Source organism: Amphiura filiformis, chromosome 9 (genome assembly GCF_039555335.1).
Source record: "Amphiura filiformis chromosome 9, Afil_fr2py, whole genome shotgun sequence".
Classification (NCBI taxonomy): Eukaryota; Metazoa; Echinodermata; class Ophiuroidea; order Amphilepidida; family Amphiuridae; genus Amphiura; species Amphiura filiformis.
This window is the reverse complement of record NC_092636.1, coordinates 61,519,444-61,541,614: the sequence shown is the minus strand read 5'-3', so window position 1 is coordinate 61,541,614 and position 22,171 is coordinate 61,519,444. Positions and strand designations below refer to the sequence as shown.

General features: G+C 36.7%; 1 protein-coding gene across 1 annotated transcript in view; it reads right to left on the bottom strand.

The window, feature by feature from the left end:
- Window positions 1-940: 940 nt before the first annotated feature.
- The window catches only part of LOC140161274 (uncharacterized), a 39,492-nt gene continuing 18,261 nt past the window's right edge, over window positions 941-22,171 (bottom strand). Inside the window, exons 6-32 of the mRNA XM_072184745.1 lie at window positions 21,705-21,973; window positions 21,153-21,317; window positions 19,842-19,990; window positions 19,452-19,553; window positions 19,196-19,307; window positions 18,834-18,946; window positions 18,124-18,222; window positions 17,518-17,593; window positions 16,338-16,435; window positions 15,906-16,110; window positions 14,353-14,861; window positions 13,825-13,995; window positions 13,227-13,334; window positions 12,822-12,950; window positions 12,087-12,424; window positions 11,507-11,759; window positions 10,775-10,966; window positions 9,896-10,029; window positions 9,391-9,475; window positions 8,799-8,996; window positions 8,496-8,633; window positions 8,132-8,271; window positions 7,744-7,867; window positions 7,087-7,232; window positions 3,925-4,045; window positions 3,285-3,526; window positions 941-2,525 (exon numbers count right to left, since the gene is read on the bottom strand). Coding sequence (XP_072040846.1) covers window positions 2,363-2,525; window positions 3,285-3,526; window positions 3,925-4,045; window positions 7,087-7,232; window positions 7,744-7,867; window positions 8,132-8,271; window positions 8,496-8,633; window positions 8,799-8,996; window positions 9,391-9,475; window positions 9,896-10,029; window positions 10,775-10,966; window positions 11,507-11,759; window positions 12,087-12,424; window positions 12,822-12,950; window positions 13,227-13,334; window positions 13,825-13,995; window positions 14,353-14,861; window positions 15,906-16,110; window positions 16,338-16,435; window positions 17,518-17,593; window positions 18,124-18,222; window positions 18,834-18,946; window positions 19,196-19,307; window positions 19,452-19,553; window positions 19,842-19,990; window positions 21,153-21,317; window positions 21,705-21,973 — 4,579 coding nt within the window. The 3' untranslated portion in view covers window positions 941-2,362. The remainder of the gene's footprint in view (window positions 2,526-3,284; window positions 3,527-3,924; window positions 4,046-7,086; window positions 7,233-7,743; window positions 7,868-8,131; window positions 8,272-8,495; window positions 8,634-8,798; window positions 8,997-9,390; window positions 9,476-9,895; window positions 10,030-10,774; window positions 10,967-11,506; window positions 11,760-12,086; window positions 12,425-12,821; window positions 12,951-13,226; window positions 13,335-13,824; window positions 13,996-14,352; window positions 14,862-15,905; window positions 16,111-16,337; window positions 16,436-17,517; window positions 17,594-18,123; window positions 18,223-18,833; window positions 18,947-19,195; window positions 19,308-19,451; window positions 19,554-19,841; window positions 19,991-21,152; window positions 21,318-21,704; window positions 21,974-22,171) is intronic.

Genomic DNA, 22,171 nt, shown 5'->3' with positions numbered 1-22,171 from the left:
AAGTAATTTATATAATAATGTTCTATACACTTTCCTACGACGGTTGATACCAAATTTGATATCAAAAGTTTAATTATCGTGAGCATAGGAACCGTTGTTTGGAAATTCGTGCAATTAAATGACATAGGGAGTTGTATCAAGCGGCGGAGCTAACGTGAGTGTCAAGAATTCTCGCTATTCGCAATAAGGGCGCCGCCAGCGGTTTGCGATGTATCATGGGAAAAATCGTGATGTATCATGGGAAAAGGTCGACATCCAAGTCCGCGCAATACGAATATTACCATGCTATTACATAGGAACACGTGACAATATTTTTTAGTAAATCGATAGAGAAAAAATTAATTGTGCACATTTCAAATCACATTATTAAGTATTATTGAGTATCGATTCGCGTGTAACACCTTTATTTTGACAAACTAAAAAATATTGTCACGTGTTCCTATGTAATAGCATGGTAATATTCGTATTGCGCGGACTTGATGTCGACCTTTTCCCATGATACATCACGATTTTTCCCATGATACATCGCAAACCGCTGGCGGCGCCCTTATTGCGAATAGCGAGAATTACATCGCCTGAATATGCCGGCAGGTCAATCGATTATAAACCACCTCTTCTCAACATCTACACACATCTGAGAGGTCTAATTATGCACGTCAAAATGCAAATCAAATATCCCGCTCTTTTATTGTGAGCAGGCAAGTGTACAATGATTCCTGTACGGGTTGCTTCGGGCCACATACTAAGGTGGTACCATGCATTGGCTTTTGCGTGGTCAATTCGTAATTTGCCATTATTTTTTAAAATTGCACGAATTTCCAAACAACGGTTCCTATGCTCACGATGATTAAACTTTTGATATCAAATTTGGTATCAACCTTCGAAGGAAACTGTATAGAAAATTATTATATAAATTATTTTGCCATAAACTCAACAGAGTCTGATTATGGGAATGGCACTTAGGGAGACTTTTTAATTTGGCTGTGTTTAATTACGATCGTGTCACTGGCTTATCTTAGGTTAAGTGACCGTATATAGGAGCATATCGTTACGCTTTCCCCGGGGCTTTTTCATTAGTGTGATATCAATAAATCATATCAACAAAAAAAAGATTGGCTTTATAGCAGATCACTAGTTAAAGAGTTAAAAACCATGCAAATGTCTTAAATATTTAGCCATTTATTATTCTATAAACATAATATTAATATGAATATAAACCACCATTCTAAGATATATCCTTTTGTGCTTTAGCATTATATAAATAAACATTAGTTGAACGACACATTTCACCAAACATAACGAACGCTCCATATTGCGTAAACTGTGCATAATTACAATGTTCCTTCGTTTCCAACACATTCAAGTTATATTATTTTTATACAGCTACCATAATAAAGGATGGATATTTTGGCAAGGATAACTTGATAAATAAGTTGATATTAATTAGCAAATTATCATAATAATGTTTATTAAATATTATTGGTAAAACTTATAAATATAATTCCTCCTAGTATTTACTGTCAATACTCATCACATTTGCAATACCGAATATTATATATTTTTACATGTGAATATTTGCTCATGTTAAAATGAATTCAAACATTAAATCGCAAAGGGACGAATAGCAATCCGTCTCGATATGCAAAAGTTTTTGTGGATAAAACATTCTGCTCAGGTTATTTGTTTAGAAAAGTTGCCCAATGTATATGCGGCCTGGAGTTAATTATTAGTCATATCTTGAAACATACATGTAATGTATCTTGAAATATACCGGTACATGTACTGTTCTCCAAATCGCATGTAACATTCAGAAAATTTACGTAAAATGTGACAATGTTTGTCCCAACACGAGTCTTATTTTGACAGTGGGAACCCAAGATGTAATGAGTGCCCCTCCCACTGGCCAACCACTGACACTATTGCGTAAATACATTTCAGGTTCAAAAACGTTTGTCTGATTGGTAGCCTCATTTCCACAATATTCTTACTTTTTGACATCGAAAATCACTTACTTTTTAATATCAAAAATTATATTTTGGATCAATGGAAAGCTTGCATTATTCTCATTGACCTTGTGAAATAAATGCTCAAATAATGTTTTGTATGGACTCTGTTAATCAGAATAAGATAATAAAATCATTTATTATTCATAGAGTATACGGTATAGGACATTCTAATAAACAATTTCGTGTCATTTACAGAAGCGGTTGAAAGCATTTAAACTCCAAATAGGTGTCAACCCAAAGTTAAAAGCGTATAGGTAATGAAATCAGACCAACCTCCTTAAAGTAAGGGAGTGGATTTTCGTGAGGTTCTTACATTAAATCAACCTAATCAAGAAAAATTTGTCCTACATCTTTTGCTAATTCTTAATATCTCGGACTTTATCTTTTGCCAATATTGCCTCTTTCGTGTGAGTATGATCTTCACCCAAGAATCGGGTAAAAATTCGAAGAGATTCGCTGAACTGGAACTCTGCTCTCTGAAACAAGTTGTTCGACAGGAAAAAGGTCCCCAGATTGTACCTGTAAATAGTACAAGAAATATCATATCAGTTAATAATGATCTGTTGTTAGCGATCGGGATGAACTTAAAAGTGTGTTCCCGACCTCTAAAGGAAACACTTTGAATTTAGTTTTTCTTTTCTTCATTATATTGAACTTGAACCTGAAATATTAATCTATTCTCTCTTTGTCTTTCCTGCTCCTAGCTTCATTCTCCTCTCTCCTCTTACACTCTCCCAGGGCCGGATTTACCATAGGGCTAGATGGGCCCGGGCCCAGGGCCCCCAAATTTTTTGGGCCCCCAAAATTGCCATGTGTAGTGTGCAGCTTCCATTTTAGCCGAAAAACACCATGTTCTCGGCCAAAATTTTGCGCGCACTGGCCTGTTATATAGCAAAATCAGCTTCAATTTGGGCTAAAATAGTCTACAATTGAAATTTTTTCATGCGCTTTGCGCGCAAATGTCCTAATGAAATCTAAAAACCTGGCCACTTAAGTGCACATGTCTTCCTCACGGTGCGTTTGGGGCCTCCAAATGTTGGCCTGGCCCAGGGCCCCCAAAAAGGTAAATCCGGCCCTGACTCTCTCTATATCGCCCCCTCCCTCTATCTTTTCGGTGATTCTATGACAGACCAGACATGACATTACTTCGATCATGAATCATAATATATGACCAAATGAAATTGTTACGGAATAAACACACCACATCGCGTGATGAATTTTTTATGATATAGTTTTTAGGATGTTTTGTGCTAATTAAGTGATGAAAAATGAAAATACCTGACAATTGCCACGTCCAAGTGATCCTTGCCATAAGCTTCTACCAGTATCGCCAAGACTGCCTGGAAAAGGTTCCCCGCAGTCTTATTGTTCAGATCATCCAATACAAGTGCGATGTTATTCAATATGGCGGCAACTCTCGGATGTTGGATGCCTACTTCGTTTTGTGTCAGTTTCAGGTCGCGTAAATGATGATGAATGGCATCCGGTAGAACACCTTGACTGTATGATAGCTCACCGATCTACATAGAGATAATATGATATGTAGGACATCTACATAAGTATATATATATGGAATCATTAATCATATATACATACATCAGAATAAACGATGGCTCTGAAAAGAGCCGTGCAGGAAACGACATGGCCACTTTAAACATATGGGAGGCCATTCGCGCTCCGCATTTTCAGCTTAATATCCTTCAGTATAGTGAAATGAATATAATACAAAATAGCCCAGCCACAATTGACACTTTTGCTTAAGATATTTGATTCATTTCCTTAGGAGACCGGTATTCTGAGATAAAATGCAGATTTGGGACGCAGATATTCTTTTATGTTTAAGAATATATTTTGCTTCCATAGTAAAACGCAGTAACTGCTTGTAATATAACAAGCCGATATGCGTTTCACTTTTTACCTGTCCAATAATTGAAGCCACGTAGTGATGATTCGAACCAAGTACCTGGGTAGCGACCTCTAGTGCTCTTATCAAACATCGCTTAGCGTCATCTGCATCCCCTTGTTGTCTCTTAACAGACCTGTACAAAAATTAAGTAATTCCTAAAATCCTTTGCAAAGAAACCCAAAGTTTGGGTGTCCTTGCAAAAGATGAAATTACCCAAATAGCTCAATTGAAATTTTAATAAGGGAGTTGTCTGACAAGAAAGTATGATAAATTTTCCACGTATTGAATCACTTTATAAAGTTTTTATTTACATGGTTTTGTAAAGTTACGTTTATGAATATAATATCCTCTATGTTGTATATGAGCTTATATGGAATAGTTAAAGCTTTAAATTTGGGCAAAGAAGTTGTCGTTGGGGTTCATACTGCAGTTACTGTTCATTTTCCTATATAATACACAGTAGGCTACTCTCACCATTGACGCGTGACCTCTACAAACAGTGTATGTTATAGGTATATGGGCATTGCCTATTTAACGTCGCTGTGTGAAAAATAACCGGCCAATTAAGTACTCTCTGAAATTCTAGAAAATATAGTTTTGTAACATGTCCTAAATTTTTAGCTAATTTAGGTGTTTGGAAATATACGCACTTTTGTGTTTTAGGAAGGATATGTAAACGACAGATAACACCAAAAAATATAAAGAAATTATTTCCAAACCGTGTTAAGTCTACAACCATTATGTTTCTCATTTTCAAGAATGCTGTTAACAATATGCAGACTATTGTCTCATTTCGTAAACAAAGGCCCACACAGCAAATCGCACAGGTAAAACAGAAACATGTGTAGTGTGGATTTAACCAGAGAAGATCTGATTTAACATAGTTGAGCTGTTTTCAATGAGTGTTATCTTGGTTTAATATCTTTTAATGGGGTTTAAGTCCTGCAAAGGTCGTGGTGAATTCTACTGTAGACATGACTGCATCATGTTGCGATAAAAAATAGCTTTAGGGGTATGTTATGGATAATGTCACAGGTAAATTTGAATCGCATGTAAGGGTTAGGCCTACAGTTTAAGTAAGAACGGTTTGAATATGAGGTTTGAGTCAGGGACGACTACAAATGCTTCAGTTATCGAGGTTTGACTAATGGATTAGGTTTGAGTTACGGATAGATATGAATTAATAGTGTTTTTAATAGTATTTTTTAAAAGGGATAGAGTCAGTAAATATTAAAAGTGTTTCTAAAATGGACAGGGTCAGTTAATGGTGTGAGGTAGAGGTTTGTTTTGAATTAGGAATATACAGGGTGTCCCAAAAGTCTCGATACCTTTTTAAACCATTGTATCTTTAAGGAGAAATAGTATACAGAAAATATGAAAACATATTTAGAAAGAGGACATTTGGGCAATTTTTTTGGTACCAAACTTGCTAATATCTGCATGTTGTAGTATGAAGATACGAGCAAATGTTTATCATATTGGAAAATCGTTCTTTCAACCGGAGAAACAAAACACTTAATTAAATGCAAACGAATTGTCAAATTAACACCCTCTTCTGCATTTGCTCACAATCCTAACAAAGTGACTTGGTAAAGTAATTTTCCTTATCTCAAAGATTTTATAATGTTTTGATTGAGTTGATACCCCGATCATTACTGAATTGTCACATTGAAACTCCCCTATTCATGCTAAGTCAGAAGACATTATGCATGAATATAGCGCATATGCAAAAATGGTTAATGGGAACAAATCACCAGGAACATTGTCAAATTGGAACACTATTCCCAACAACTTCACATTATTTTTTATTTTGTTCTTCCGTAGTTTGGACTTTTTTTTGTTTTGCAAGTAGTCTATTCGGAATATGTTCAAGATGTCCATCATATAAATTCGCACACTCGCGTACTCTGACGGTGAAGTACTGAATGACGCTTCTGCAAGTGTCTCTTTCAAGTTTTCTTATCTCACTCTTTATGTTTTCCTTCAAGTCGGGTATGCTGCGAGTTTTTGTGCTATACACTCGGTCTTTGAGATAACCCCACAGAAAAAAATCAGGTTGACTTAAATCCGGAGAATGAGGTGGCCAAGTTTGATCAGTTTTGAGGAATATGATCTTCTCATGGAAACGATTTTCAAGCCATTGGAGAGTCACTTTGGCTGTGTGTGAGTCGCACCGTCCTGTTGAAACCATTGTTTTGCTCTGCTACCCCCCCCATTCCATTCAAGCGCATTCAAGCGGTTTGTTTTTGCACAGTGCTGACATTTTGAATGCACGAATAAGTGATAAATGGCGTTGTATCAACATGACTTACAATATTCAACAACAAATTTACATTCTTTGGTTTTATGCCGAAACGAAATCGGTCAAACTTACTCAAAAGAAGTTCAACGAACATTATCAACTCACTGGACATGCTCGAGCACCATCAAAATGCTGCATAAAAACATTGTCAACAAATTCTTTAAGACAGGATCAGTACGCGATTCAGTGCGCTATGGACGTAGGAAGACAAGGCGATATCGATACACGAAACATTGATAAAGTAAGATGTGCTGTATCAGCAAGCCCAAGAAGATCTGTGAATATTCAGAAAAGGAATGACTGCTGTATGGTACTACGCGTTATGTGCCTATACATTCATCTGACATTATTTTTAAGTAGGAGGCACAAAAGGGGGCAAGTTTGGTACCAAAAAAATTGCCCAAGTGTCTTCTTTCCAAATATGTTTTCAAATTTTTTGTATACCATTTCTTCTTAAAGATACAAAGGTTTAAAAAGGTATCGAGACTTTTGGGACACCCTGATAACGGGTAAGTTTTCAGTTACAAAGAAAACTTTAATATTGCATTTAATTATTGTATAGGTTACACCATGATACTTAGATTCAGTGCCAATGGTCTTACTATAATTGATGTATACAATATAAATACATAAAATAGGTGAATATTAAGAAAAACCGATTAATTTGATCCTGTGTGCTAGTTTGTAATATTTGAATGTTTATGTGTTCCAGTGTACAATACGTAAACCTCTTTCTTGGGTGAACATATTTAAAACTATAATTGTACTCGACATTCCTTCACTTAGAATTGATTTGAAAAGAGAAAATTTTAAACAATTGCAAACCATATATTGAGCTACTAAATGACTTAAAGAAAGATACCTGCACTTACCCTAGACCAATGAAAGTTTTTACCAGACGCAGTTTTTCAGCTGGTGTGCTTGGCTTTGCTTGTCTGGATAGGGCTTCCTGGTAATTGGTGAATGATTCTGGTAACATACCCAACTTGCGACATACATGACCAATCTCAATTAATACCTGAAAGAAAGGAAGTCAGTTTGATTATTTTACAGCACTATTTTCTTGCACCAAGTGGTTGTCGATTATGATTAAAACATTTGAATGTGCCATGTTCCATTGCCACAATTTGAACGTTAATTTGTTATTTCGAATATTGTGAGTATTTATGTTACCGTGTTATTTTTGAAATACAATGAAGGTAAGGATAATATACAACATTATACAATTGCCAAATGGCTCATGGTAATTCCTATATATAGCAATTTTTTCTACTTCTCGTGTTGTTGCTGCTTAAATTGCGCTCCACGACTACAGCAGCGACCTTAAAAGCATTTGGGTACAGTGGCGTAGCCAGTACTTTATCAGCTTTTATCAGAGGGGGCAAGGCAATTTTTCCAGGGGGGGAAACTTTGACGAAAATGGTAAAAAATGGGCTAAAAAGTACAAAAGTCCTTAAATATCAGGACGGTTAGCATGGGGGGGCAAGACCTCTCACATAGATAGACTCTACATTTAATTTAGTACATACGTCAATAACATCCGGGTAATTGCATCTCAATCTGAAAGTGTTGTTGCCATGGTGATACACAATGACTCCGTCAGTCTCCGTGTGTTGCTCCTCCAGCTCTTTCAGCAATGATTCTAAGAGAAGTCTGAAAGGTATTCAGAACATAAGACATTTTATCCTCAAATTTAGCTAAATATTCCACAGGAGGAATGCAGATTTTAAAGGGAATAGACCAATCGAAATACAGACGTGATCTGTATACTAAAAGGGTTACCGTCACGAAGGGAGTGATCTGGTCCACTGTGATCAACGGTGCTTTGTAGTTTCTACAAATCTTTAAAATAAGTGAAGGTAAAAAGATTGACATCGAGTTTTAAACACTTATAAATGTTGAGAAGGCATAGCATACTTTGCTCCGGTAAGTAACCCAAGTTGGTTGAAGAATCCTGCCATAGCTTTCATCAAGTTAGCTTTGTCACCAACAGTCTTCCAATCGGAACGCAATAACACTCCAAGATACTCTTCTTCAACCTTGTCATAACCACCAAGCTGGTAAAAATAAAGCGAACATGGTGTTTACTTCAATCATCCATCTTTATTTCATTCAATTAAAATACATTGACCACTGCAGATACGAGACAGTTGAATAACATAACTTTTATTTTAGATTGAATAGTCTTAACATTCGTATTACATTATACCCATCGAGAATTTTAAAAGAGTTATACAGAAACAACGATTCAAGAGAAATGTAACATGCAGTTTGAACTTACCAATTGCCATGACTTGATAAGTTGATACTTGCCCTCATCACTATTCATAAGACGGCGGAATACGGCAATGTTAAGTACAGTGGCTCTGAGTCGCTTCATATCGCCGGCCTTTGCTAGAAGATATGGTACTTCATCAACCTATCAAAATAAAGAAAGTTTTCGCTGAACATTTTAGTCAGTCGACCAATTGTCTATAGTCCATATTCACTAAATACGAAATTAACTTGGCGTAGAATAAACGTCCTTAATTCCGTCACAAATTTATTTCTCATCCCCCGCAACCAATTTGTCAGCATTGCTTACATATCTGTTGTCGATATCCTCGCCAGTAAAGTACTCCGCCAATGCCACATATCCCTTCTGTTTGTCTTCAGGTGTAGACAGGTACTTCCGTTCTACCGCTTGACGCATATAGTCATGAAAGAAATTGAGTAGACCGTTGCGATTCACAAGGTTCTCTTCAAGAGATAAGTAGAAGGGAGACCACACGTGGGATTGTACCTGTGGACGCAGACAATAATTTTCGTCATTCACAGCAACTTTTCATATAACACAATCTGTGCTATATAAGGTAAATTTATTAAACCAGGTGCCGTATATCAGGTAATTTTTCGCTATCTGTTGCAAATGCCTTTATTATCTAATTCGATAGGTTACCACCTTGTAAAGCTCAAACTTTCGTAATTACACCCAATGCGTATTACTGAACAGAGCTGAACAGATTGTGAAACAAACAAAAATGGCGTGTTCATGCGATATCTTTAGCAGCAACATATGTAATAGACATTCGTGACTTGCTGGTTTATTAATGTCTATTGCAGTTACCTGCAGATTGCATTCCTCGGTGAGAACACCAGATAGCTACCATTGTGTCACATACCAGACCAGTTCTTACCTGTAGATAGTTGAGAAGCTCTTGCTCACTCATTCCCCGGTGGGCACACCAGATAGCTACCGTGGTATCACGTACCAGACCAGTTCTTGAAAGCAAGAATCAATTTGGAAACCTGGTAAATTTGGATTTTATTTAATTTGCAAGTAATTCATTAGATTTTATCAAGCTGTACAATACAATACACATTTTCCTGTTAACTTGGTTTAAATAAGGTTAAGTATAATAATAATATTATTATGCCCTTGTTTCCCCCAATTTGCATTGGCTGTTGGAATAGAAATAGAAACATCATTCGTGATGAAATCAGTCTGTGTAGAAGATTGACTAAGAATAATGTCCAATATTTTGGCCAAGGAGAGGAGACGATCTTGATCAAATTGTTTAAGGCCCGTGAAGGCATGCAGGCGTGATAGTGTCTGCACTCTAAATTTGGCTGACGGAACTCTATCATCAAAAGGGTCGCAAAGAGTCCGATTGACGATATCGAGCAAAATAACCTTCTTACCTTCCTTCGGAACCGCTTTCGAAATCCGATTCCAGGCGTTCTAGAATCTTCACAAAGAGTTCTCCAGGATCTTTGGCCTTGACGTAATCCTTGATGGCATTAGTAAGATGCTCAAAGCTGCCGAAAACACGAACCTTAGATGTATAAAATGGATTACGTTATCATCAAATGTTAACGCATTACGCTATGTAAGTGAAGTATTAGAGTACTCAGTTACTTCCTTCTATGTGTGGCTGGCATTGGAAATTTGAAATTACTCCAAAATCATTCATTTTAATTTACTTACAAAATCTTTGCTCGGTGGTGGGAAAATCATTCTGGTACGAATTATAACTTCCCATTTAAAAGGCTTAAAGGTACGGTAATGTATATTCTATAACTGTCTATTCTCAGTTAAAGAAAAGAGACTTTCACGCACTCACGCCTTTATCTCTCCCCTTTTCATCTACTTCTTGAATATGTTTGGATCATCATCATCTTCTTCACCTCCACCTTTTACTTCGTTTCCTTACCTCTTCTGGGTTGTTTTAGAATGATACGTGATAAGTTAGTTTCAATCGCACCCTGCGGTATTCAGACTGTACTCAACCCCGGGTACTCAACAAGGTGATTTAGATGAAGTCCTATTATTCACAAACTGCATTATATTTATAAGGTGTTCTGCCAAATATTAAAATATTAACGTACGCAATTGTATCATATCGTCGTAATTCCCGCAAATTGACGTATCCCGGATAACTATAAGCTGTCCCTAGTGTATTAAACTGAATATAGAGGGCGAGCAAAGCGGGACGATAGTAAACCAGTATTCGTTAGGATGCGGAGATTTCGACCGACGAAAATTAAGGATTATGATTGAAATATTATTGTCTTATCTACCTCGTCTAGGAGTGCCTTCAGGTACAATGGATTGTTGCTCTGTTTTGCTTCAACGATTACTGCCAACTGTTCCTTATTGAGTGTTTTGCTGTATAGAGACATGTAGGTAGTGATAATCTCCATCTTTTCTGTCGGGTTTAGCGGATAGACTTGTATAGTTGGCCACCCAGCTTCATCTACGGCGTCCTTTGCCTATAACATAATAAAACATTAGCATGAACATTTTGACTAGTAAACCCAGGAGACAATGTCGCAAACAAGAGGTTCTTTTTTAATTTTTACAAGTACCTTAAACAATTTGTAATATTTCGCCGCCTTTTCCCCAAATCAAATCGACGGTAATAACGTAACACTACACTTACACTCGGAGCCAGAGATAAAGATACTAGTTTACGCTGGTGCCTTCATCGAAAAAAAAAAACCCGAAGCTCAGAAAATGGTCATTAATGTTGATACTTTTACAAGGCAAAAGCAATAGGGATTGTTCACATGGCGCCTTAAAGTTAAGGAGGGCCTATTTCTGCAGGCAATCTGATGGCTCTGAAAAGTGCCATTCAGACAACTAACCTACTAAGCTCAATGAGCCAAATCAGAACGGCGCACGCGGTGAAACCTTCTTGTTTGCCTGTTTCTGCTTAAACAGTGAATCAGAAAAAGCATAGGACAGTCTTGCTTGGTTAGCCCGAATCAGTTGTCCATTACTAGTATTATGACTAAATATCTAGCATTTACCTTCCCTGGTAGTGTTGACATCAAGAGATAAACGTTCGGAGGAAGTTCTTTGGGAAGCCACTTCAATTCTTGCTCTTCGCCCGAGTATCCTGCGCCACTGTCCAGCTGATTGAGTGCATCGAATACCAGCATAACACGGTTGCCACGGTTACTGGCTAGTTTGAGCCACATAGGCAACTCCAACACTAAGCTACGCTCACTTGTAGGTATGGTGAGATCTTGTTGTAGGTACTCACGTAACTCCTCATACAATCTGAAATAATGGATGGTCAGGAGGACTTTTCTCAGTATAAAAATCTGTGTTCTTTTTACAGAACCAGAAACAAAGGGTATGTATCTCAAGACCTAGATTTACTATGGCTATGTAATTAAGTCATAAACATTTGTTAATTTTACTATTCAAAATTGTTGATCAAAATCAATACCCACAATGCAAAAGGTGAACAAAGTTCTTTAAGTGCAATTGAATAAAAACCTCAAATACGATATGTAAAGACAAAAAAAATGCGAAGACAAAAAAACTCAAATACGATGTTAAATAGTCTCCCATTTAACATCACACCTATTGTACTTAACCAACCTTCTAAGCAAGTTTAGATGGGAAGCACTCTCCGCAGAACTGCCAATAAAGTGCATAAACAAGAAGTCGTCGGGATTCTTCTCTTCAAATCGACCACACCAATTGGCGACCAATGCCGATTTACCGCTACCCGATGTCCCAAGAATGACGAGCGGTGAATTATCTCCTGTATTTGCCGCTTCATGGAAATGTTTGTCAATGGCGTGGAAGTACTCCTCACGTCCGATATAAACACGTTTTCGGACCTCGGCAAAGGCTTCGTGTGCTTCCCGTTCTTGTTCGATGTGAGTGAGCTGTGAGCCAGGCGGGAAATCTGCATTTATGCATCGCATTAGGTCCTGGAATATCAAATTTTAAACATAAGACAAGACTAGTGTTTTGCTGGACTTAGTATATTTTTATCGGCTCAACGACATTGGTTTTGATTCGACTCAACTCGACTCCAACATGCATTTCACTAAAATCCTCTTCTCTCCTTTTCTTTTATTCCCTTTCCTCTCATATTCTCTAATTTTCGCCTCCACCGCCCTCTCTACTCCTCTTCCCTTCTAACCTATCTTCCTGTCCTTTCCTCTCATATATTTTCTTCTCATCTCAATTCCTGCCTTCTCCTCTCTCCACTCTTTTCGCTTCTCATCTACTCTCTCTGCTTTCGTCTATTTTCCTCGTTTTGTCACACATATATTGTTCAGTGTTGGGGTTGCCATGGTAGTAGAAACAATATAAAAGAATAACCTCCTTAATTTTAGCACATCCATCTTCTGCCGTGCTGAAATCTCTCGAGTGTTGGCCTTTCTCTCTGACTTGTGCTCTTAAATTCTGCTGCTGATCATAATGCCACTGACTCTCGCCTCGCTTCTTTTCCTGAAAACAATGATAGAAATGTTAATGTGTCAACCATTTCATCATGTTCATATAAGATTTTATTGCAAATTTGATTTCCTGATTTAAACGTACCATAAGATGACTGTCTCTCAATATTGAGTTATCATGATGTGATGATCATTGCTAATTATATATACGTCAATGCATTAGTGATATACTAATATGTATTTAAAAGGAGCCAGAATTTCAAGTTTTATCATGCTTCACTATTAAAGTCACATTTATTTGTTTGTATGTAAATAATCTAACTACAACCTCCGGCTTGGGCAGTTCTTCACGTTTCACTCTTGATTCTCTCAGGTAAAAGAAAGTCCTCTTCTGGTCGACATCGGACAGTCTCAAAGCAGCGTGTAAGATTTCCAGCTACGAGGAACAAAACAAAAACAACAAAAATAATAATGTTCAAAATGCAATAATAATGTTCAAAATGCAATAATTATTAACTATGTACTAACATCATGAGTAATTTTCGGTTCACTGCTGCTTATCTGATTAGCTTCAATAGAAATTTGTAATCGGAGCCAGAGATATAAATACTAATTTGCGTCTGACGTCACCTGTCAATCAAACTCAGAAACGATTTCTTTACAAGTTGTTTATGATTGAAATTTCTAAACGCGGCGGTAAAACAGTAGGAAACTTTCTTTCCCGCAGGCACCATGTCAACAATGTCTAGAAAAGTTGCTTTTTGCCTTGTGAAATCATCGCAATTTTCTTTTCTGCGATTACTGTTCTCTGATGCATACGCAAACTAGTAGTCTTTTTTACATTTAGTCTCAGATGATAGTATTGGTTTATACAAGAAAAACGCTGCGGTAAAATTGGTGCTGCGTTTGTCACAGCGGAGACCAACCTTTGTAACACTGGTATCATATCTGAAGTCCTCTAACCAGTCAAATCCTTTCAGATTTCTCAAGGCGTAGTCATAGGTAGCATCTAGTAATGTGTCCTTGTTGTTCTCTCTTTGATGCCATCCAAAACGATCTCCAAGGAGACAGATAAAGTACGGACGACAGCGGTCCACCTATTGTAGTGAAATTTCAAACATAGCAATTAAGATATTTATGTGAAAAATCCATATCATTTAACGATAAAGCTTTTAAAGTTAAATTTATTATGACTAGAGAGTCGAGTAAAAAACATTTATCTAACCACTGCAAATTTATAATAACATTCGCACTAACCGTATGAATAAATGAATACTAAAATATTCCATGCGATATTACAGCATGTTGTTTTGCATACTGTATCGAACCACCATTAAAATATATCGCTTTTTAAAGTGCCCAACTATGTTAACATTTACAATCAATGCTATGATATAGCATGTGCTACATTCATTAATAAAATAAAATTATATACTTTTCTTTTCAAACAATACCTCGCTCAAGCAAATGAATATTGTTTTGCCATCTTTGCTTTGTTCCGTAGTAATTCCCCAACGAAGATCCACGTACGAGAAGAACACGCCACGATCCAGACACAGTCGATTCAACTCACGAAACACTTTCTTGATGAGGATCTCTCTTTCATCCTTAAAATCGACGAATGTGCTAGACACAAACACGCGGATTTCGCGCTTCTTTGGACGTCGGGCTTTACGCGGTATTGCAGAAGCTGTGGTAGTTGTTTCTTGCAGATTGTTCTGTATCTGAGATCGGTCATCAGATTCGGATCCTGGAAGGCTGGAGTAAGACAACTGCTCTTTGTATTCTCCATTGAGGTCCGCAATAACCTTGGTAAGATCGTGTAAAGCATCCTTCGTTAGCGCGTCTTCTACGACGTCCGCATAGCTATCATTTTCGCCGGGAATTGCCTGACTTTTAACACGGACAAGCGCTGCGGAAGTCAAAGCACCAAAATGACCCGCCCAAAATTTGTCATCATGAGCTGTGGATAACGGAACAACCACCAAGAAAAAAGAAGACAAAAACAAATCATGGATTTGAAACAGTGAAAGTATTAACATTGTTGGGCCAAGTATATAATTCTTTAAAAACTGCCAGATTGAAAGTTGGGACCTACATAGCAATACTGTGAACTTTTCAGATTTTTCAAGATTTTTAACAAGGATTATAGATGTGGTGTTTCAAAACTGAGTTCAAATTAATCAAAAGTCAAGCTAAAAACAATGAATATATTTCCCCTGGACAATATGATAAAGGAGGGAGAGGAATTCAAACTTTTAAAAGATGGGATACCGTCTTGTAATGTGTACAACTGAAGTAGACCGTTACGGGTTCGAATCCCAGATAGTCAGTAGGGTTTCACATCACATGTTGTCACTCAGTAATGATATGCTGTGAAACAGTGGCGTAGTGTGTAAGTCATCATATGGGGGAAGGGGTGCACCGACCGGGCCTAACGTTGTTTGATGGCATGTAGAACTGTATTCATTTTTAAGCGAAGTTGAACACTGATGGCGCTATTTATCTTAAATCTTGTGTGCATCTTTATAATGGGTAAACACTTGCATAATGACATTAAAACATCATCAAAATTAGTAACATATAGCTAGGAATTTTTCAAACTACTTTTTATCATTAATGAAAAGAATAACTTATATTATTGGGCTAAATTTAATTTAAATTATATGTAAATAGCGCCCTCAATTTCCACACAAACATACAGTTACTATAAAAAGGCCAAAAAAGATGAACAATTTGATAAAGAATAGAAAAATCCAAGTTAAAAATAGCTAAAAAAATATGTGTATAAATAATGTAATAGCTGTTGATATTGTAAAGGTCTAAAATTGAAAATTGTGTAATGTTTTGTTAGAAACATTAATAAATGACCATATCAAACAACCGTGGCCTGATTGGGGACACAAGCCGTTTTCTTATGGGATTTTCTCAATTCTCAAATGCAACCCCCTGTGCCCCTATGACGATACGCCACTTCTGTGGAAAAACTCAATCCATTCATACTTACCCGTTGTTTCAAATCTGATACGACGTAGTCCCTTCTCATAGCCTTTGAATGTGAAGCTTTCTTTAATCCAATCCCGTTGTTCTATTTCTATACTTTTTTCATCGGTTGTTTTTTCAGCAATCACTTCACCATCTTCTTTCTTGAGTGTAACAGTAAGACTGTAATACCCTCCGTGATTACAACCTTCGTGAAATGATTCACATGCCTTGTAAAAAGTAAAGGTGAAAAACGGTAAATGTAAAGAAGATAAGAACTAACCATAACCTTAATCCTAACCCACCCTAATTATAACCCTAACCCTAATCCTAACCTAACCCTAAAACACAGGGTGCGCATGGTAAACCAGAATTGTACCTGTTAAATGAGTTATTACCACCGATTTGGATATTTGTTAAGGTACTCATAACTTAAATGTCCAGCATCTTAAGGTACCTGAATCTGCGGACTAGTGTCGAGATATTCCTCGGAGAAATGTTTAGTCAGATCGATTTCTTGCGATTTCTGGCATGTCATGTACGACGAAACAAATCCTGTGATTGGAAAAGAAAAAATAATTCGGTATGGTTATTGAGAGTAGAACATTGAAAAATGTGTTTGAATATGTTACCATTTCAATTCTATGGACTATATTTCATCGAATAAATAAGAGACACATAATTACAACATAGAAACATATGATTACAAAAATGGTAAGTGGTGAATATAGGGTGTGTGTGTAATTCTTTTCTTGCACCACATTCTAAACATGCTTGATTCCTAAACCCTATAGTGGCAGCCAGCCCTGATATATAGCTACTAACCGCTCCATCTCGGGGGCACTTGACGTGATGGGGGTGTGCAGACAGCGCACTGCAAAAAGTGTGTTTAGGAATTAAACACTTTTCTAAACACTATCTTGCACCATGTTTTTAAACATGTTTAAATGCTACACATGTTTAGGAATTTGATGGGTATGTGTTTAGGAATTTAACACATGATGTTTTGGAATTTGACATTGGTTTTTAGGAATAAAACACTTTTCTTGCACCACATTTCTAAACATGTTCGATTCCTAAACACCAATGTCTAAACACATTTCTAAACATGTTTGATTCCTAAACACCAATGTCAAATTTCCTAAACACAGCCCATCAAATTCCTAAACATGTGTAGCATTTAAACATGTTTAAAAACATGGTGCAAGATAGTGTTTAGAAAAGTGTTTAATTCCTAAACACACTTTTTGCAGTGAAGTTCATGTGATGATAATTCAATGGGTTCTAATTTATTCATTTGCTTATTACATAATTCATTATTATTCTATATTCGCTATATTCTTTTTAATTATATAGAAAATAGATCTATTATAATGGTAAATTGGTGCTGTAGTGTGCACTTGCGTGTAACCAGGTGACATATTCGTATTATGCGGGCTTTGAATGTCGACATTTTACCATGTAGGCTATATAATACGAATTGAATTGAAATTTATTTTGTAGAAGGGTCATTGCAATGAACGATCAAAAGTTTGGTTTCAAGAATACTAGGCCCCTATAGTTGTTTGACACGTTAGTACATCTATGCTTGCTCCAAAATGCAAATATCTGAATCTTCAGTTTAACCAAAATCTTACTTGTTTCAGTCTGATCTCCTCCATATGTATCTACCTTCCATTCTCCAGAAGCGTCCCAATGTGACATATCTCCAGCCTGGAGTGAAACAGTAATAATGCTATGATTAACTTTTTTAAAAAGATGGATGTGTGTTGCTTATACAATTACAAAGTACGCTTCCTCTAACAAAGTATTGTATAGTTCTGCTCTTTATTATCGCACTTTTTGCTGCTGTATTATCTTTCCTCTTCTATAATCTTAATGTGTTTCTTTATTTGAACCTTCTGTCTCTTTGCCTCTGCCTCGTTTCTCTGCACCTTTTCTCCTGTTTCTTTTCTTTCCACTTTCTTTGTGGTCATCTATAAAATGTACATCGTTTTTTATTCGCAATTAAACAATCAAAAGTAAAAAACTAGGTAATTGTGTGTCCAACGGAGCAATGATCAAATGATGATACAAGAGAATATCTGAATATGTAGATGATATAAACACCGATAGATTTGAGCCAGGTATACAAACTAAAAGTTGGGAAAAAGATAAGAACAATAAAAGATAAAAACTGAAGCTGGCTGTACCTGCCTTAAATCTTTCTATTTTGTTATACAACTCGAATATTTTATCCATACCTCCCCGGTAGAATTAAGCAATAGATTTGATGACCATCCTGCAATTTTCATTTCCTTCTTTAAGAAAGTGCGCTCCATGGGAACCAATTGGTCGGATAGCTAAAACATGAAACATATATATGTAAATATTGTAATATATTATATTTTTGTTCACAGAGAACAAGGTACATCATACAAACATTTATAAGCAATTCTATAAAACCAATATCTATCATTCTTTGTCTATAGGCACAATAATTTTGTAATTTATTTATTATTTTGTTCCATATCACGATATTACCACTCGACAATAGTAAGCATTAGAGCCTCGTTGGTACAAATATATAACATTTTGTAATTAGGCAATCAAATACTTGTTACACTGCAAAGAAAAGTAGGCTGCACGTGTAAGTTTTAACATGAATGTTATTATACCGTAAAACCCCGTCTACAAGCATATAAAGTGTTTTTGATGAACGATTTTAAGCGTTAATTAAAATTAACGCTTTTAAGTGTTAATTAAAATTAACAAGAAAAAAGCATAAATATTCCAATACAATAGATTGGTCTTACAACAATACTTGTTTGTATATGTTTGGATCTGTAATTTATTTGCTCAAACTCCATAATGGCGCCTGAAATCATTTTTATCAAATTCAAAGGCACTCTATATGCTTGAAGACGAGGTTTTACGGTATTTGTAAATAACCAAGTAGATATGAAAACTGTACCTTGTGAGCTTCTAACGCGTCGTTCTTCTCATCTTCTTCGCTTTGTTCTGTGATCATGTATTTGTTGGCGTCAACGATTACTAATGCACTAATTTCCATTGCTGCTCGATGTTCTGCAAAGATAGCGACGGTCGTTATTTTTGTTCTGTATCAGCAGTGTTTTGTTTTTCTGTATCAGTTGTGTGGTCTTTAATAATTTATTTCCTTAAACAGGCCATATAATAAAAGGGCAGCTACTTTTTACAATTTGAAACTTCCTAAATGGGAATTCGCTCAAGATGATACTTGGCGAGCCTGGCAACCCAACTTTTTTAACAATTTTAAGTTATTTGCAAACTATCATTTAGTACAAAGATATTTACGTGTATAGAAATGGATAGTTGTAGTTCCTCCCTCTGCTACAAAACGCACACATATTTCATTCGCTGTTAAACCTGGAATGACATCATGGGTGTCCGGTACTGCTGCTGTAATCTTTAGAAATAACATTTTCACTGAATATATTACAGTCGAGCTATAGTTGCTACAGTATTTTTGCGAATCAACGTGAAACTTAATATTTCGATTGGTTTTCAATATTATTCAAATTTTTCAACAATGGTTAATATGAAGACGTACCTGAGATGAATATGGCTTTCCGTCAATAAACAAATCATGGTCTTTTGGTCCACTTCCAACACAATGTATCTTCAGTATGTACTCCCCTCTTGGAAGTGGTATCTTTAAATACAGAACAAGATAGTAAAAACAAGTTGCCACTCTATCTTGATTGACTAATTGATTGATTGCTTGATAGCTATTGGTTGATTGCTTGATATGCTTCTGTCTTCATCGTAATTGGTTAGCACGCATGTAGAATACAGAAAGCCGTCCTTCGTATTGGCAATTAGAGCGTACAAGTTTTCCTTGATTGATTGGTTGATTGATTGCTTGATAGCTATTGGTTGATTGCTTGATATGCTGATTGATTGATCGATTGGTTGATTATTTGATATAATTATTACTTACCTCAAACTTCATATCTCTCATTCTTTCTTCATCGTAATTGGTTCCCACGCATGTAGAATACAGAAAGCCGTCCTTCGTATTGGCAATTAGAGCGTACAAGTTTTCCGTCTTTGATAAATAGTTGCCATACATACGACGACATTGATAACCTTTTGAAAATAAAGGTTTGTTTTTAAAAAGTGCAGTTATTTAAAGTGCACTACGCACAGGCACAAGGCCTAGACGTTGATCCACAAGCCTCAGCACACTTTACAGATTGTCGCGCTGACCACTACGGCCCCACATCATTCCACAAACCATTTAACAACAACACAGAGACTTGCAGCTAAGAGGCGCACACCTTTGACATTACACAAATGACCTTCGCAGCCAGGATCAACTCCCCGAGTTTCGTATGGGTTACAACGAGACAATTAGCAGTATGTTCCTTGTCCCGGTGGAATTTCAAGCTAACTCAATTTTACACGAGAGCGTACTAATCACCGCCAGGGTTCAAACCCACAACTTCACGTACCATAGTCGAACGCCTTATCGATTGAGCTCACTTGACTGCGTTTAAAAAGAAGGCATTCAAAAAGAGGGGACACGTCGTTTCTACCTCAACTTGATATTGCTAGTACATGTAGTATATGTATGTTATAAGTTGTTGAAATTCTGTAATTCTACAACTATTGATGACATTATTTCACGTCGGTATACATGGTATGCAACCTTCTCATACTAACTGGCCGATCATTATTCCAGATAATTAAAATGGTAAAAGTTACTCAAATCCGATGCTTTATGTGGCGATTCTTTTTGCGCTATTAAACTTCTTCAGTGTTTTAGATTCTCATGAACAACAACATAATGTGACCATTAGATTTCTTGTATTTCTTGTATGACTCACTTCATTGGCCCCCAGTCAAAGATTGAAGTTCCTTCATATCTCATTGAACTTGTTCGCTTACATTGCAATCTTGCTTCCGAGGAAAACAGACCCAGACTCTTCTTGTGGTTCTGCGGTCCCAAAAGAAAGCGATCCTTTGTTGTTACAGGGCCTATGATATGGATCTTTGAAATAAGATGTCTGAATCTATTCACTTACATTGCAATCCTACAGTGCTGTGTTTTTGTGGAGCGCTGAATAAATGCTTCATAGGCAGTAAAAGTAGTAGTAAGATCTCGGATGCGAAGATCATTTGCAACGATGAAGGATGATTAGGATTATATTAAAGGGATAGGTCTACCGTGTACCTTTGGCCAGAAGACAAGCACTAAAACAATACACAAATTATAATTAGAAAGTGGATTATTAGAAAGTAAACTAACCTTCTATTTCATCGAATGTAAACAATGACTGTTGGTCTTCATAGACGACATTGTCAGATGCTTCGTACATAGGACCTCCAAGATTGACAGCAAATATAACTCCCTCTGGTTGGTACGTCAGTCGTAAGGGCGAGCCTTCCAGCTCCACAGGAACAGTGTCATTATCTGCCGATAAAAATAACAAAATGAGTCATACAGATTACACTCGATAGAATGTTGGTTTTTAATAATATAATAGGGATTGGATTTGGGATTAGGGTCACTACTGGTTTCGGTTCCAGATTAGGGTTAACATGATTAACGTTAGGAAAAAATACAACATCATCAGTCCAGTTTAAACAACAGAAGACTCAAATATGGCTCTCTGACGCATCAAAAGAGTTAATGAACAGGAGAGTACATTGATTTGATACAGAGCTTCAGTTCAACTTTGTCTGCGGACAGTTTTAATTCCAGATTGAGAGACTGAAAATGGAATATCTGGGGTTTGCGCATGATCAAAAAAAAAATGTCCTGTAACGTTAACTTATTGAATCCATGAATGATTCTCACCTCCATCTTGTTGCAAAGCATAAATACGGACCAGTTTCAAACCTGGACTTCTCTCATCCTCACTAAGTTCCCTTTGAAATGCCAACCTTCCATCCGGCTGTTCCAATAACTGATCTGCTCCCACTCGTTCAATGACCATGGAGTTGAGCCATATCTGGATCGCTACCGGACTGCTAACCCATCCGATAATAGTTTTGTTATCTCGTACTTTGACGCCACTTTGCAATGGCATTTGTTGACCTGTTGCGAGACACGTGCTTTGCTGACACCTGAAAGAAAGTCCCGAATATTATGATTGAAATTATAAGGCATAAGGCTTACATCTTCATATCTGTTTCTTACCATGTTTCTTGCTCGTCTTGCATGTGAATGTGTGATATTATAAGCTATTATACACCAGAACACCAATCAAATTACGTGAATTCTTTTCCAGACACACCCACTGAATAAGAATTAACATTACAACA